Genomic DNA, 16,458 nt, shown 5'->3' on the forward strand with positions numbered 1-16,458 from the left:
AAGAAGTTGAAAAACTTATTGGGGTGTTACCATTTAGTGGTCAATTGTACGGATTATGTACTGTACTGTGCAATCTACTAATAAAAGTTTCAATCAATCAATCAAAAGTGTAAAGGAAAAAAGACACTTTATTTCAACCGTACTTCCCGTCAAAAGCCTAAAGACTGATCGCACAGTTCCTGTCTTCACAATAAAAGTGCCGCTCCATCGCGCCTGCGCCAACAAAATAAGAGTCTCCAAAAGCCAGCGCAAACAAGCTAGCAAGCTACGGAGTTTGCCGCCAATGTATTTCTTGTAAAGTGTATAAAAACGAATATGGAAGCTGGACAAATAAATGCCAAAAACCAACGACTTTCATGTGGTATTAGACAGAAAAGAGGAACTTTTTTTTCTCCTCCATTTGAAAACGTGGACGTTATCAGCACTACTGTCTGATTCCAATCAATGCAAGTCATCAGAATCAGGTAATACACCCACTTATATTCTTGTCTACATGAAAGATAGGAATCATCTCTAAAGTAACAGTACTCTTCTTACTTGAGTTAAATTTCTGGCTACTCTACCCACCTCTGGTCGTAAGTGAATAATACTAACACAGACACTCGTGAGCTAATGCTACCAAACCTGGCTTGATTACATTTCCATAGCACGTACAAATATGCATGAAAACATTCCTACGGACATCACACATGGAACGGTTGAATAAGTATAAACAGGTTTAGTTGTGCTGTAAAATTTACAAACCTCGGTTGAAATGACGACGACTCCATACGTGCACAAAAGCTGCTGACTGCTTTAGTTTCGGTTTGAGGCAAAACTAGGAAGTACATTTTCAACTCTTAGCACCTACAGTGAGCGAACTCGTCCAAAAGGTGGCGCCATAGCACAAACAATGACACACCATTTGAGTCTTCTACTTGATTCGATGAAAACTATAGACCACAAACCATGACAATTGGGAGGGGGGTGCATAAATTAGCCGCACCGTTCTATAAGCCGCAAAAAGTAGAGGCTTATAGTCCGGAATTTACAGCATTTTACTTGTTTCTAATGTATATCTGTCCTTTTTAAATTAATACAATACTAATGTTTAAATATTACTCATTCAAGGGAGTAGGTTTGATTTTGCGATTGGTGGGGACAGCACTCTGAAAGTTTACTCTTTTTTTTTTACATTAGCAATCATAATTTCACGGCATGCAGATGTTATAGGGTAAAGCAACTAAAATGAAAGCAAAGGAGACAACTTGGAAGAGTTCTCATCTTTACTCTTTAGTGTAGGGCTGTAGTGCAACTGTGCATCATACTGTCAATGAACATAGCCTACTGTCCATCAACAACATCAGAAATACATTCATGCAACACAACATTGTAAATAAACATAAATGAAATGTAATGATCTTTTCCCCAACCTGTGTTTAAATCACTCACAATTTTTCCCTACAACTACTTCTTTCTATTGCTGCTTTTGTACTGTAAATATGTTTGTCACTAATACTGAAATACAAGCAGATTACTGTCCACTGGTTGTTCCTATTTGAAAGAGCCAAACACATGCCTCTGCCGGTCTGTCACAGAAATGAACAGCTGGGCAAAAATATGTTGATGCATGACGGATACATTAAGGACAATGACCATAGAGATGATGGTACAGTTACTGCCTGAGCAAAAAAGGCTTTTACTAAATACTTTACTTCATATTAATGAATTATATTGCAGCATTGTAAAATCACATGATCATCTAGTGAGGGTTTATTGTATTTCCACCCATCCATCCATCCATCCATCCATCATCTTCCGCTTATCCGAGGTCGGGTCGCGGGGGCAACAGCCTAAGCAGGGAAACCCAGACTTCCCTCTCCCCAGCCACTTCGTCTAGCTCTTCCCGGGGGATCCCGAGGCGTTCCCAGGCCAGCCGGGAGACATAGTCTTCCCAACGTGTCCTGGGTCTTCCCCGTGGCCTCCTACCGGTTGGACGTGCCCTAAACACCTCCCTCGGGAGGCGTTCGGGTGGCATCCTGACCAGATGCCCGAACCACCTCATCTGGCTCCTCTCGATGTGAAGGAGCATCGGCTTTACTTTGAGTTCCTCCCGGATGGCAGAGCTTCTCACCCTATCTCTAAGGGAGAGGAAACTCATTTCGGCCGCTTGTACCCGTGATCTTATCCTTTCGGTCATGACCCAAAGCTCATGACCATAGGTGAGGATGGGAACGTAGATCGACCGGTAAATTGAGAGCTTTGCCTTCCGGCTCAGCTCCTTCTTCACCACAACGGATCGGTACAACGTCCGCATTACTGAAGACGCCGCACCGATCCGCCTGTCGATCTCACGATCCACTCTTCCCTCACTCGTGAACAAGACTCCTAGGTACTTGAACTCCTCCACTTGGGGCAGGGTCTCCTCCCCAACCCGGAGATGGCATTCCACCACTTTGGTATTTTCAAACCGTTGCTCATTTCTACACAAATACATGAAACTAGAAAAATAATTTCAAAAATAAAACGGAAAGGTGATATCCGGCGATCTGATTGGCTGTTTACAGTGGTTTAAATATTCTAAAGCCTTATCACAGCGTAGGCTATCACTCCGCCTCAGGCACGCATGCCTGGTATGAATGGAAGTTGTTGTCATGTCTCCATGACAACGGACTGTTGCAGTCCATAGTAAAAGACAGCTGATGTTTTTACGATGTTAAAAAACGGACTAAAGTAGTTGAATTCACGTGTTTAAGGTTGACTTTCGCCTCCGGGGAGGGTTAACAATGGTAAAGGGGACTGAGCATTGACTTTCACCCGGAAAAGACGAGATGCAGTGCTAATTTGGAGCTAACGTCTGGATAGGTGGGACTATTTTTTCCACAGTGAGGCTATTTTATTGGATAATATGTATTTCTGGTTGAATAAAACTACATTAAATTGATTGAGTATTCGTATTTCATAATTCCTTTATTTGTAACCGTTTTATAAAAGCAATATATCACTCCAGTCCATGGTATATGCTCATTATAGCACTCTAAGGGGTGTGACTGGAGTGATATATCGTTGAATTATTCAATATTGTTGAGCCTCTATACACCCTTGAAGTAACTTACAGTTTGACTCTTTAAGAAGTCTCTTATATCCAGTTTTCTTTTCATTGACATCCTTCAAAACCTACAGCACACACGCACGCAAACAGACACAAACACAATGTAAATCACAGCACTGATATTAAAATCCATCTAGCTACCGTGTGCCAGGAACAACAAATGCCGAACATGTTGACAACTTACACTTACTTACAAGTTAGAACTTACAACTTACACCGAGTTGCACTGCCTCTTGTCCGCTCGCTAGCAACTAGCATGTAGGCTAGCTTTTACAAGCAGGAGTGAAAGTGGGGACAGCCAATCACACGTAAGTTAGCATGAAAGCGGCAACCAATCAGGGAGTGACATTTAGGTTAGAGGCGGGACTTCTAGCAGAGATCGACATTTAACCCTTTCTGTGCCATAATCATTGACTAAACATTACGGACAGCGCTTGTATTGATCGTGACTACACAGTAGCGGCTGGATATTGGTAGGGACGTGTCCCTAGCGTCCCTACCCAATTCTACGCCCTTGTACTCATTAATATGAAAATGTGCTATTAATCGTGATTTTAATATCGGTCATGATTGGCCTTGTTACCATAATCATCCAGCCCTGATGTTTACCCATCTAGTAGACGAAAGACCTTTTATATGAAAGGGATTCAAACTCGCATGCGCCTGCAGGACGGCGTCACGCTCTGAGCAGCGAAGAAATGGCCGTGTTCTACAAACGCTTCTTGGACATAAACAAGGAGCGACACGCTAACTATAACAAGTAAGTAGTTCACACACATCTTTGTATTTCTGACCTTCTTTAGGACCACCTTTTCTAGATATATAAAAATTTGTATTTACAACATTAATAATACTATGCAAATATAAAAAAAGATAAGCTTTTAGTTAGTTGTTTTTAATGTTTTGTTTCTAATTGGTTTTTAATCATTTACTTCAAGTTATTACAGTATGTCTCCATATACATATATATTTAATTTTTTTATTAATTTTGGCCAAAGGGGGCGCATTTCAATTTCTTACATACATTTGTTGTTTCATACGTCGACCAGAGGGGGAGCACTTCAAATTTTTACACACACTTATTTCATATGTTGACCAGAGGGGGAGCCCTTTTAAAACCGACACAGTCAATTTGAAAAATCCCTCCTTTTTGGGACCATCGTCAATTCGATAGATTTCACCACTAGGGTGCCAATGAGACATTCTCTATTAGATGCAATGGTTTTCCATATTAGGACCATGCTTTTGGTCCTAACTTGTTCACCGATCCTCATATGGAAGCTACTTTTCCTTGTTGATGTCTCAAGAGGGGTAAAAATACATGAAGACACACACCTTCTTGAGACCTCCTCTTTAGGACCCTTTGTAGACATCATAGGAGAAAATGAAAGACTTCCATGAACTTGGAAAAAAAATCAATTTAAATTATATAGTCTCAGATTTAAGATACATACATGACATGACATGAAGCATATTTATATAGCGCTTTTCTCTAGTGACTCAAAGCGCTTTTACATACTGAAACCCAATATCTAAGTTACATTTAAGCCAGTGTGGGTGGCACTGGGAGCAGGTGGGTAAAGTGTCTTGCTCAAGGATACAACAGCAGTGACTAGGATGGCGGAAACTGGGATTGAATCTGGAACCCTCAAGTTGCTGGCACGGCGGCCACTCTACCAACCGAGCTATACCGCCCCCAAAGTAAGCAATTAATGACAGGAAAGGAATCATTATAATCGTTGATTCATACTCGATCGATACAATCAAGTTCTATTTCCTCAAAATATTTGTTGTTAATTTGGCCCATACAATTGTATGCACTAAAATAGAATAATGAACTAGTTTGAATATTGTTACACTGTTGATAGTACTCACCATATGGCAAATACATGTGATCGGTATTGATATCGGCCTACTTTCTTTCCAACCAGAGATGGAAAAAAATGTTTACTTTTTTATCCAAGTGCTGGCACTTACAACTTTCTTAGGCCCCGTTATGGATTATTTTTCAGTCGTAGTTAAGGAGACATTCGATATCACAGTGTTTTTCAACCTTTTTTTTTTATTGAAAACATCCGGAGGCAGACCACCAGCAGGAAAGATTAAAAAATGAAACTGAGCAGTCGATATTGACAGTAAAAAGTAGTTCTCGCAATTGTAGGTTATGAATTCAAACCATAACCATCCATGCACCACGATAGCTTTTGTCTCAAATTAGGTCCACTGTTATGACCTGTCACATCACACCGTGACTTATTTTGAATTTTTGGGTGTTTTCCATTTTAGTTCTTGTCCTGCGCTCCGATTTTAGTGGCTTTTTCCGGTTTTGTTGGCATTTTCATTTCTTCCTTTTGGTGCTATTTCCCGCACCCGCTTTGTTTTAGCAATCAAGACTATTTAAGTTGTGTGGACGCTATCCTTTGTACGGACATTGTTAATTGTCATGTCATGTTTGAATGTATTTTGTGGACGCCGTCTCTGCTTCACAGTAAGTTTTTGCTGTCGTCCAGCATTCTGTTTTTTTTTTTACTTTGCATCCAGTTCAGTTTTTACTTTAGTTTCTAAGGTTCAGTGCCTTTTCTTAGCGGCACTGGCATTTTTTTTTTTTTTTTTTGCTTTACCTGAACGCTGCCTCCCGCTGCCGTCTGCATATTGGGATCACGTCAAACCGTCGTCGTCGTTCCCAACATCTACAAAGCAATTGGCTACCTGCTGACACCTACAGATATGGAAGAGTATTACACGGTTACTCGTCCGAGCTCTAGATAGCACAGACACTCAACAACGGCACATTATTTGCGGATTTTAACTACTGGTTTGCAAAAAAAACTTTTAACCCAGCTAGGTGAAATTACCTAATCTCCCACGGCACACCAGACTGTATCTCACGGCACAGTGGTTGAAAAACACAGCTCTATCAGATGTCATGGTTTTCCGTACTGTGACCATAATTTTGGTCCTAACTTGTTCATAAGGAAGGTACTTTTCCTTGTTGAGGTCTCAAGAAGGGTAGAAATCCAAGAACACACACGGTGTTGATGTGTATGTGTGATCGTTATTATCGCGGCGACGCATTCAAATGCTTCCTTACTTTGCATTGCAGGGAGTGGTATCGCCGCAACTTCGCCATCACCTTCCTCATGGCCCGTGTCGCCCTGGGCAACCTGTGGAGGAGCGTCGCCAATAAACACAACAGATCTCAAACATAACCACTCACCTGTCCAGCGTCTGTTCTTATGTAAATACCCCTCCACAGACACTTTATTAGGTACACCATCCACTTGGCTCCAACATCCATCCATCCATTCATCCATTTTCTTCCCCTTATCCGAGGTCGGGTAGCGGGGGCAGCAGCCTAAGCAGAGAAGCCCAGACTTCCAATCTCCCCAAGCCACCTCGTCCAGCTCCTCCCGGGGGATCCCGAGGCGTTCCCAGGTCAGCCGGGAGAGATAGTCTTCCCAACGTGTCCTGGGTCTTACCCTTGGTCTCCTGCCAGTAGGACGTGCAAACACCTCCCTAGGGAGGCGTTCGGGTGGCATCCTGACCAGATGCCCGAACTACCTCGGTTGGTAGAGTGGCCGTGCCAGCAACTTGAGGGTTGCAGGTTCGATTCCCACTTGTGCCATCCTAGATACTGCCGTTGTGTCCTTGGGCAAGACACTTTACCCCCCCCCCCCCCCCCCCCTGTTCCCAGTCCCACCCACACTGGTTTAAATGTAACTTAGATATTGGGTGTCACTATGTAAAGCGCTTTGAGTCACTTGAGAAAAGCACTTTATAAATATACTTAACTTCACAATTCACCTCAGGGCTTCATGGTGGCAGAGGGGTTAGTGCGTCTGCCTCACAATACGAAGGTCCTGCAGTCCTGGGTTCAAATCCAGGCTCGGGATCTTTCTGTGTGGAGTTTGCATGTTCCCCCCGTGAATGCGTGGGTTCCCTCCGGGTACTCCGGCTTCCTCCCACTTCCAAAGACATGCACCTGGGGATAGGTTGATTGGCAACACTAAATTGGCCCTAGTGTGTGAATGTTGTCTGTCTATCTGTGTTGGCCCTGCGATGAGGGGGCGACTTGTCCAGGGTGTACGCCGCCTTCCGCCCGATTGTAGCTGAGATAGGCGCCAGCGCCCCCCGCGACCCCAAAAGGGAATAAGCGGTAGAAAATGGATGGATGGAATTCACCTCATCTGGCTCCTCTCGATGTGGAGGAGCAGCGGCTTTACTTTGAGTTCCTCCCGGATGGCAGAGCTTCTCACCCTATCTCTAAGGGAGAGGAAACTCATTTCGGCCGCTTGTACCCGTGATCTTATCCTTTCGGTCATGACCCAATGCTCATGACCATAGGTGAGGATGGGAACGTAGATCGACCGGTAAAATTGAGAGCTTTGCCTTCCGGCTCAGCTCCTTCTTCACCACAACGGATCGATACAACGTCCGCATTACCGAAGATGCTGCACGGATCCGCCTGTCGATCTCACGATCCACTCTTCCCTCACTCGTGAGCAGGACTCCTAGGTACTTGAACTCCTCCACTTGGTTAGGGCATACTTGCCAACCCTCCCGATTTTTCCGGGAAAATCCCGAATTTCGGTGCCCCTCCCGAAAATCTTCCGGGTCAACCGTTCTCCCAAATTTCTCCCGATTTCCATCCGGACAACAATATTGGGGGCGTGCATTAAAGGCAGCATCCTCTACAACAGGGCTAGGGAACCTATGGCTCGGGAGCCAGATGTGGCTCTTTTGATGACTGCATCTGGCTCTTGGATAAATCTGAGCTGATGTTGCTTAAAACGATAAGTAATGAATAATTTCACTTGTAATTACAGTGTTAAAAATAATGTTCAAAATATAAAACATTCTCATGCATTTTTAATCCATCCATCCGTTCAAGAAGTTGAGCGTTAATGGTAAGAAGTTATTTAGTTATTATTGGTTAGTGTGGGGCTTGCCCTCCTGGGAGTTCTTCAGACCACCAAGCACCGACATGAGAGCCTTTTTCAGGGTTGCGATATTGTTTTATTTTTCAATAAGTCTCTCAGTTGTTTTCCAGCAATTGTATTTCCAGCCCCAACCCTGTCTCTCCTCCTGGCTGCTGCTTATAACAGAGCGACAGGTGATTAGATAACAAGGCCCAGGTGGGCCATCTACGCACCTGTCGCTGCAGGCCACGCCCCCTCCACAGTTAGCTTCAGAATAACAATGTAATTACAAAGAATAAGAGACCTATTATAGTCTAGAAATGTTGGTCTTACCTAAAAATGCACACGTTTAGTTGTGTTCAATGTTAAAAAAAATTTTTATATGGCTCTTACGGAAATACATTTTAAAATATTCGGCTTTTCGGCTCTCTCAGCCAAAAAGGTTCCCGACCCCTGCTCTACAACCTGTCGTCATGTACGCTTTTTCCTCCACACTAGCAGCGTAATATATGCGTCTTTTACACACACAAAAGTTTATTCAAGGCATACTTGGTCAACAGCCATATGGGTCACACTGAGGGTGGCCGTAGAAACAACTTAAACACTGTTAACCCAGACCAAACAAGAATGACAAACAAGAATGACAAACACGTTACGGGAGAAAATCCGCAGTGTAACACAACATAAACACCCAGAACCCCTTGCAGCATTAACTCTTCCTGGACTACAATACACCCCCCCACACCCTATCTCCTTAATTTGGAGGTCTTCAGGTTGGCAAGTATGGGTTAGAGCAGGCCTGAGCAATTATTTTGACCCGGGGGCCAAATTTAGAGAAAAAAATGTGTCTGGAGGGCCGGTATATCTATTTATAGGAACACTAATACAAAACTTCACAATAATAGAATAGAATGTACTTTATTGATCCCTGGGGGAAATTCAGCACTACAGTTCGCTCACAATAAACAATAATAATAATAAATAATATATGACATATAGTATATATATATAATATATGAATAATACAAATATATTCTACATTCAAGAAGGAACATATGCATTATACAGTCTGATAATGTTTGATTGAATGCAAAAAACGTAATGGAATTTTTAAATTTTTCTGTGACCGATAAAACACTGAATATTGACAAAATATGAATGTCACGCCCCCTTTCGATCGACATATTTTACAATCAAGCGAAACGCAACAAAAATGCAACAAATAGTGAAATATGAACACAAAGGGTACAAAATAAACCCACTTACAATCTGATCCATCATTGCGCTTTAGAACTTTGTTGTGAAAATCTCCTAACGCGTCCGTGGAAACGCTTCCCGCCCACACTGCTTGGTGCCTCATCTGAGCTGCTGTGATTACCATAGTAACTAATGAGATGACCATAGTAACTAATTAGATTACCATAGTAACTGGTATATCATTCATAAGTGCAGATTCCAACCATTGAAATACTTAGTATAGTTCAAGACTTCTGTTCATTAGAAAACATCACTGCAATAATAATGGCAACTACACTTTCCATCTTAAAGGCCTACTGAAATGAGATGTTCTTATTTAAACGGGGATAGCAGGTCCATTCTATGTGTCATACTTGACCATTTCGCGATATTGCCATATTTTTGCTGAAAGGATTTAATAGAGAACATCGACGATAAAGTTCGCAACTTTTGGTCGCTAATAAAAAAAAGCCTTGCCTCAACCGGAAGTAGCAGAAGATGTGGGCTTGATGTCACGGGTTGTGGAGCTCCTCACATCCTCACATTGTTTATAATCATGGCCACCAGCAGCGAGAGCGATTCGGACCGAGAAAGCGACGATTTCCCCATTAATTTGAGCGAGGATGAAAGATTCGTGGATGAGGATAGTGGGAGTGAAGGACTAGAAAAAAAAAAGTGGGAGCGATTCAGATGTTATTAGACACATTTACTAGGATAATTCTGGAAAATCCCTTATCTGCTTATTGTGTTACTGGTGTTTTAGTGAGATTATATGGTCGTACCTGAAAGTCGGAGGGGTGCGGTGACTGCCAGTGTCTCTGAGGGAAGCCAAGGAGGAGGCGAGAGAGTCGCAGCTGCCTCTTTATACGAGGAACGACGCAAGCTCCGCTCATGTCTACGGTAAGAGCCGACTTGCTACCACAATTTTCTCACCGAAACCTGCCGGTTGACATGTGGTAGGGGACCATGTTCGCTTGACCGCTCTGTTCCATAGTAAAGCTTCACGGCGTGGCGCAGTGGGAGAGTGGCCGTGCGCAACCCGAGGGTCCCTGGTTCAAATCCCACCTAGTACTAACCTCGTCACGTCCGTTGTGTCCTGAGCAAGACACTTCACCCTTGCTCCTGATGGGTGCTGGTTGGCGCCTTGCATGGCAGCTCCCTCCATCAGTGTGTGAATGGGTAAATGTGGAAGTAGTGTCAAAGCGCTTTGAGTACCTTGAAGGTAGAAAAGCGCTATACAAGTACAACCCATTTATTTATTTATTTACCTTTGGGAATGTAAACAAGGAAACACCGGCTGTGTTTGTGTTGCTAAAGGCAACTGCAATACACCACTTCCCACCTACATCTTTCTTCTTTGACGTCTCCATTATTAATTGAACAAATTGCAAAAGATTCAGCAACACGGATGTCCAGAATACTGTGGAATTATTTGATTAAAGCAGACTACTTATAGCTTGGATCGGGCTGAAAAAAAATGTCCGCCACAATCCGAGACGTCACGCGCAAGCGTCATCATACCGATTGCAATTTAGTAAACTAAAAAGGCCGTATTGGCATGTGTTGCAATGTTAATATTTCATCATTGATATATAAACTATCAGACTGTGTGGTGGGTAGTAGTGGCTTTCAGTAGGCCTTTAAAGATCTAAAAAAAATTTGGGGGGAATGTCTGACGGGCCAGATTGAAAAGTTCAACGGGCCGCAAATGGCGGCCTTAATTTGCCAAGGTCCCACCCTTCATAATAATGCTCAACATTTTTTTTTTTAATGCAATTTACCGTATTGGGCTTCACGGTGGCAGAGGGTTTAGTGCGTCTGCCTCACAATACGAAGGTCCTGCAGTCCTGGGTTCAAATCCAGGCTCGGGATCTTTCTGTGTGGAGTTTGCATGTTCTCCCCGTGAATGCGTGGGTTCTCTCCGGGTACTCCGGCTTCCTCCCACTTCCAAAGACATGCACCTGGGGATAGGTTGATTGGCAACACTAAATTGGCCCTAGTGTGTGAATGTTGTCTGTCTATCTGTGTTGGCCCTGTGATGAGGTGGTGACTTGTCCAGGGTGTACCCCGCCTTCCGCCCGATTGTAGCTGAGATAGGCGCCAGCGCCCCCTGCGACCCCGAAAGGGAATAAGCGGTAGAAAATGGATGGATGGATGAATTTACCGTATTTCCTTGAATTGCCGCAGGGCCTATAGTATGCACCTCGCTTGAATTACTGCCGGGTCAAACTCGCTTCGCAAAACAATTAACACATGCTTAGTATTACCGCCTGACGTCACGAGTGACACTTCCCCTGCCATCATTTTCAAAACGGAGGAGGCTGATTTCAATACCGATAATTTCAAATCGCATAAAGGGAAAAAGATTAAGAGCCTCTTATTCAGTAGGATTTAAAGGCCTACTGAAAGCCACTACTACCCACCACGCAGTCTGATAGTTTATATATCAATGATGAAATATTAACATTGCAACACATGCCAATACGGCCTTTTTAGTTTACTAAATTGCAATTTTAAATTTCCCGGGAGTTTCGTCTTGAAAACGTCGTGTAATGATGACGTGTTCGCAAGACGTCACGGGTTTTTAGGAAATATGAGCGCTGCACACACACACAACTAAAAGTCGTCTGCTTTCATCGCATAATTACACAGTATTTTGGACATCTGTGTTGCTGAATCTTTTGCAATTTGTTCAATTATTATTGGAGAAGTCAATGTAGAAAGATGGAATTGGGAAGCTTTAGGCGTTAGCCACACAAACACATGGTGATTCCTTGTTTAAAATTCCTGGAGGTGAAACTTTACTATGGATCACAGCGGACATGGATCACGACCAAATGTCAACCAGCAGGTTTCGGTGAGAAAATTGTGGTTAAAAAGTCGCTTCTTACCGGAGAAAAGCTGAGCTTGTGCCGTCCATAAAGCTGCCGCCGTCGACACACGTGGAGACACCCTTCCGACTATCAGGTACTATTTAACTCACTAAAACACTAGCAACACAATAGAAAGATAAGGGATTTCCCAGAATTATCCTAGTAAATGTGTTTAAAAACATCAGAATCCGTCCCAATGCAATCACGTTTTTTTTTTTTTCTAGTCCGTCGCTATGAATTGAATTGAATTATATAGCGCTTTTCTCTAGTGACTCAAAGCGCTTTACATAGTGAAACCCAATATCTAAGTTACATTTAAACCAGTGTGGGTGGCACTGGGAGCAGGTGGGTAAAGTGTCTTGCCCTAGGACACAACGGCTGTGACTAGGATGGCGGAAGCGGGAATCGAACCTGCAACCCTCAAGTTGCTGGCACGGCCACTCTACCAACCGAGCTATACCGCCCCACTATCAATATCTTCAAACATGAATCTTTCATCCTCGCTTAAATTAATGGGGAAATTGTCGTTTTCTCGGTCCGAATAGCACTTTTTGTTGGAGGCTCCCATCCATCCATCCATTTTCTACCGCTTATTCCCTTTCGGGGGCGCTGGCGCCTATCTCAGCTACAATCGGGCGGAGGGCGGGGTACACCCTGGACAAGTCGCCACCTCATCGCAGGGCCAACACAGATAGACAGACAACATTCACACACTAGGGCCAATTTAGTGTTGCCAATCAACCTATCCCCAGGTGCATGTCTTTGGAAGTGGGAGGAAGCCGGAGTACCCGGAGGGAACCCACGCATTCACGGGGAGAACATGCAAACTCCACACAGAAAGATCCCGAGCCTGGATTTGAACCCAGGCCATTATAATCAATGTGAATATGTGAGGATTCCCCACACTTGTGACGTCATCGTCTGCGACTTCCGGTAGAGGCAGGGCTTTTCTCTTAGCACCGAAAGTTGCGAACTTTATCGTGGATGTTCTCTACTAAATCCTTTCAGCAAAAATATGGCAATATCGCGAAATGATCAAGTATGACACATAGAATGGACCTGCTATCCCCGTTTGAATAAAAAAGTCTAATTTCCGTAGACCGGTAAAATTTTGAAAAAAACGTACAAAAATACGACAAGCCACTGGGAACTGATTTTTATTGTTTTTAACCCTTTTGAAATTGTGATAATGTTCCCCGTTAAGGTCCAAGCTTACATCACACTCCAAAGTTTTACTGCATGCCTTTGGTAAGTGCCGGAGTGAGAAGAGGTTTTAAAACAATTAGAGCGTGCTTACTTTTACCGCATGCCTTTGGTAAGCGCAGGAGTGAGAAGAGGTTTTAAATTAATTAGCGCCCCGGCAGCAATCTAAGGAAATACGGTAGTATGACTTTTCTTATGCCATATCCGGGTCAGATAATCAATCAATGTTAATTTATATAGCCCTAAATCACTAGTGTCTCAAAGGGCTGCACAAAACACAACACAAACCACTTTAGAAATAAAACATAAAATGCTCTTGGTAGAATGGAGGTGAGTGGTTGATATCAGACTGATACATAACACAGGACCCCGAGAACACACTAATGGATTATTTATAAAAACATTTGATTTAAAACTACCAGATCTCATCCAACTCAAGACTGCCCAAATGATTTATAAAGCAAGTAAAGATTCACTTCCAACAGGGTTACAGAGAAGATTTTTACAGAGAGAAGGGAATTATAATTTAAGAGGAGAACTACTTTTTAAGATCCAATATTGTAGAACAACGCAGAAACGAATGAGTATAACAATAGCAGGGGTTAAAATATGGAACTGTTTAAAGGATGAAATAAAACACAGCACCAACATAGACCAGTTTAAAAAGCTTTTTAATCAATCAATCAATCAATCAATGTTTATTTATATAGCCCCGAATCACAAATGTCTCAAAGGACTGCACAAACCATTACGACTACAACATCCTCGGAAGAACCCACAAAAGGGCAAGGAAAACTCACACCCAGTGGGCAGGGAGAATTCACATCCAGTGGGACGCCAGTGACAATGCTGACTATGAGAAACCTTGGAGAGGACCTCAGATGTGGGCAACCCCCCCCCTCTAGGGGACCGAAAGCAATGGATGTCGAGCGGGTCTAACATGATACTGTGAAAGTTCAATCCATAGTGGCTCCAACACAGCCGCGAGAGTTCAGTTCAAGCGGATCCAAGACAGCAGCGAGAGTCCCGTCCACAGGAGACCATCTCAAGCGGAGGCGGATCAGCAGCGTAGAGATGTCCCCAATCGATACAGGCGAGCGGTCCATCCTGGGTCTCGACTCTGGACAGCCAGTACTTCATCCATGGTCATCGGACCGGACCCCCTCCACAAGGGAGGGGGGGACATAGGAGAAAGAAAAGAAGCGGCAGATCAACTGGTCTAAAAAGGAGGTCTATTTAAAGGCTAGAGTATACAGATGAGTTTTAAGGTGAGACTTAAATGCTTCTACTGAGGTAGCATCTCGAACTGTTACCGGGAGGGCATGCCAGAGTATTGGAGCCCGAACGGAAAACGCTCTATAGCCCGCAGACTTTTTTTGAGCTCTAGGAATCACTAATAAGCCGGAGTCTTTTGAACGCAGATTTCTTGCCGGGACATATGGTACAATACAATCGGCAAGATAGGCTGGAGCTAGACCGTGTAGTATTTTATACGTAAGTAGTAAAACCTTAAAGTCACATCTTAAGTGCACAGGAAGCCAGTGCAGGTGAGCCAGTACAGGCGTAATGTGATCAAACTTTCTTGTTCTTGTCAAAAGTCTAGCAGCCGCATTTTGTACCAACTGTAATCTTTTAATGCTAGACATGGGGAGACCCGAAAATAATACGTTACAGTAATCGAGACGAGACGTAACAAACGCATGGATAATGATCTCGGCGTCTTTAGTGGACAAAATGGAGCGAATTTCAGCGATATTACGGAGATGAAAGAAGGCCGTTTTAGTAACGCTTTTAATGTGTGACTCAAAGGAGAGAGTTGGGTCGAAGATAATACCCAGATTTTTTACAGATTCACCTTGTTTTATTATTTGGTTGTCAAATGTTAAAGTTGTATTATTAAATATAGGTCGGTGTCTAGCAGGACCGATAATCAGCATTTCCGTTTTTTTGGCATTAAGTTGCAAAAAGTTAGCGGACATCCATTGTTTAATTTCATTAAGACACGCCTCCAGCTGACTACAGTCCGGCGTGTTGGTCAGCTTTAGGGGCATGTAGAGTTGGCTGTCATCAGCATAACAGTGAAAGCTAATACCGTATTTGCGTATGATGTCACCTAGCGGCAGCATGTAGATGCTGAAGAGTACATTTAAATCATTTATCATTAGTAAATATAAGAAAGAAGAGCAAACATTGTTTTAGAAAGACAATAATATATAATATGTATATAAATACAATTTATGATTTCATAATTATACATATAGGTTGTATTAAAATGTATATATTACCACTTTATATGGCATTTAAATAAATTGTGTACAAATGTATATGTTTGATTTAAATGATATACTGTGTATATGAGACGTGTGCTACATATATGTTCAATCAATCAATCAATCAATGTTTATTTATACAGCCCCAAATCACAAATGTCTCAAAGGACTGCACAAATCATTACGACTACAACATCCTCGGAAGAACCCACAAAAGGTCAAGGAAAACTCACACCCAGTGGGCAGGGAGAATTCACATCCAGTGGGACGCCAGTGACAATGCTGACTATGAGAAACCTTGGAGAGGACCTCAGATGGGGGCAACCCCCCCTCTCTAGGGGACCGAAAGCAATGGATGTCGAGCGGGTCTAACATGATACTGTGAAAGTTCAATCCATAGTGGCTCCAACACAGCCGCGAGAGTTCAGTTCAAGCGGATCCAAGACCGCAGCGAGAGTCCCGTCCACAGGAAACCATCTCAAGCGGATCAGCAGCGTAGAGATGTCCCCAACCGATACAGGCGAGCGGTCCATCCTGGGTCCCGACGAGCGGTCCATCCTGGGTCTGGACTCTGGACAGCCAGTACTTCATCCATGGTCATCGGACCGGACCCCCTCCACAAGGGAGGGGGGGACATAGGAGAAAGAAAAGAAGCGGCAGATCAACTGGTCTAAAAAGGAGGTCTATTTAAAGGCTAAATGAGTTTTAAGGTGAGACTTAAATGCTTCTACTGAGGTAGCATCTCGAACTGCTACCTCAGTTGCTTGTATATTGTTTAAAATAAAAATAGTAATATAAGTGAAGCATGTTTTAGATTTTATATATTTTGAACCTTGTTCTTGTGATGGGGCAGGTTTATATAAGCG

General features: G+C 43.1%; 2 protein-coding genes across 8 annotated transcripts in view; one reads left to right on the plus strand and one right to left on the minus strand.

Moving 5' to 3' along the window:
- The window catches only part of LOC133542287 (BAG family molecular chaperone regulator 5-like), a 29,715-nt gene extending 28,889 nt beyond the window's left edge, over nt 1-826 (minus strand). Inside the window, exon 1 of one of the 2 annotated variants that reach the window (XM_061886274.1) lies at nt 745-826. In XM_061886274.1, coding sequence (XP_061742258.1) covers nt 745-770 — 26 coding nt within the window. In that variant the 5' untranslated portion in view covers nt 771-826. The remainder of the gene's footprint in view (nt 1-744) is intronic. The other variant, XM_061886276.1, reaches the window with a different exon arrangement.
- LOC133542284 (kinesin light chain 1) overlaps nt 1-16,458 on the plus strand; it is a 242,844-nt gene that overhangs the window by 137,542 nt on the left and 88,844 nt on the right. For all 6 annotated transcript variants that reach the window (XM_061886263.1, XM_061886261.1, XM_061886265.1 and 3 more), the window contains exon 4: nt 3,761-3,851. In XM_061886263.1, coding sequence (XP_061742247.1) covers nt 3,761-3,851 — 91 coding nt within the window. The remainder of the gene's footprint in view (nt 1-3,760; nt 3,852-16,458) is intronic.

Source organism: Nerophis ophidion, linkage group LG24 (genome assembly GCF_033978795.1).
Source record: "Nerophis ophidion isolate RoL-2023_Sa linkage group LG24, RoL_Noph_v1.0, whole genome shotgun sequence".
Classification (NCBI taxonomy): Eukaryota; Metazoa; Chordata; class Actinopteri; order Syngnathiformes; family Syngnathidae; genus Nerophis; species Nerophis ophidion.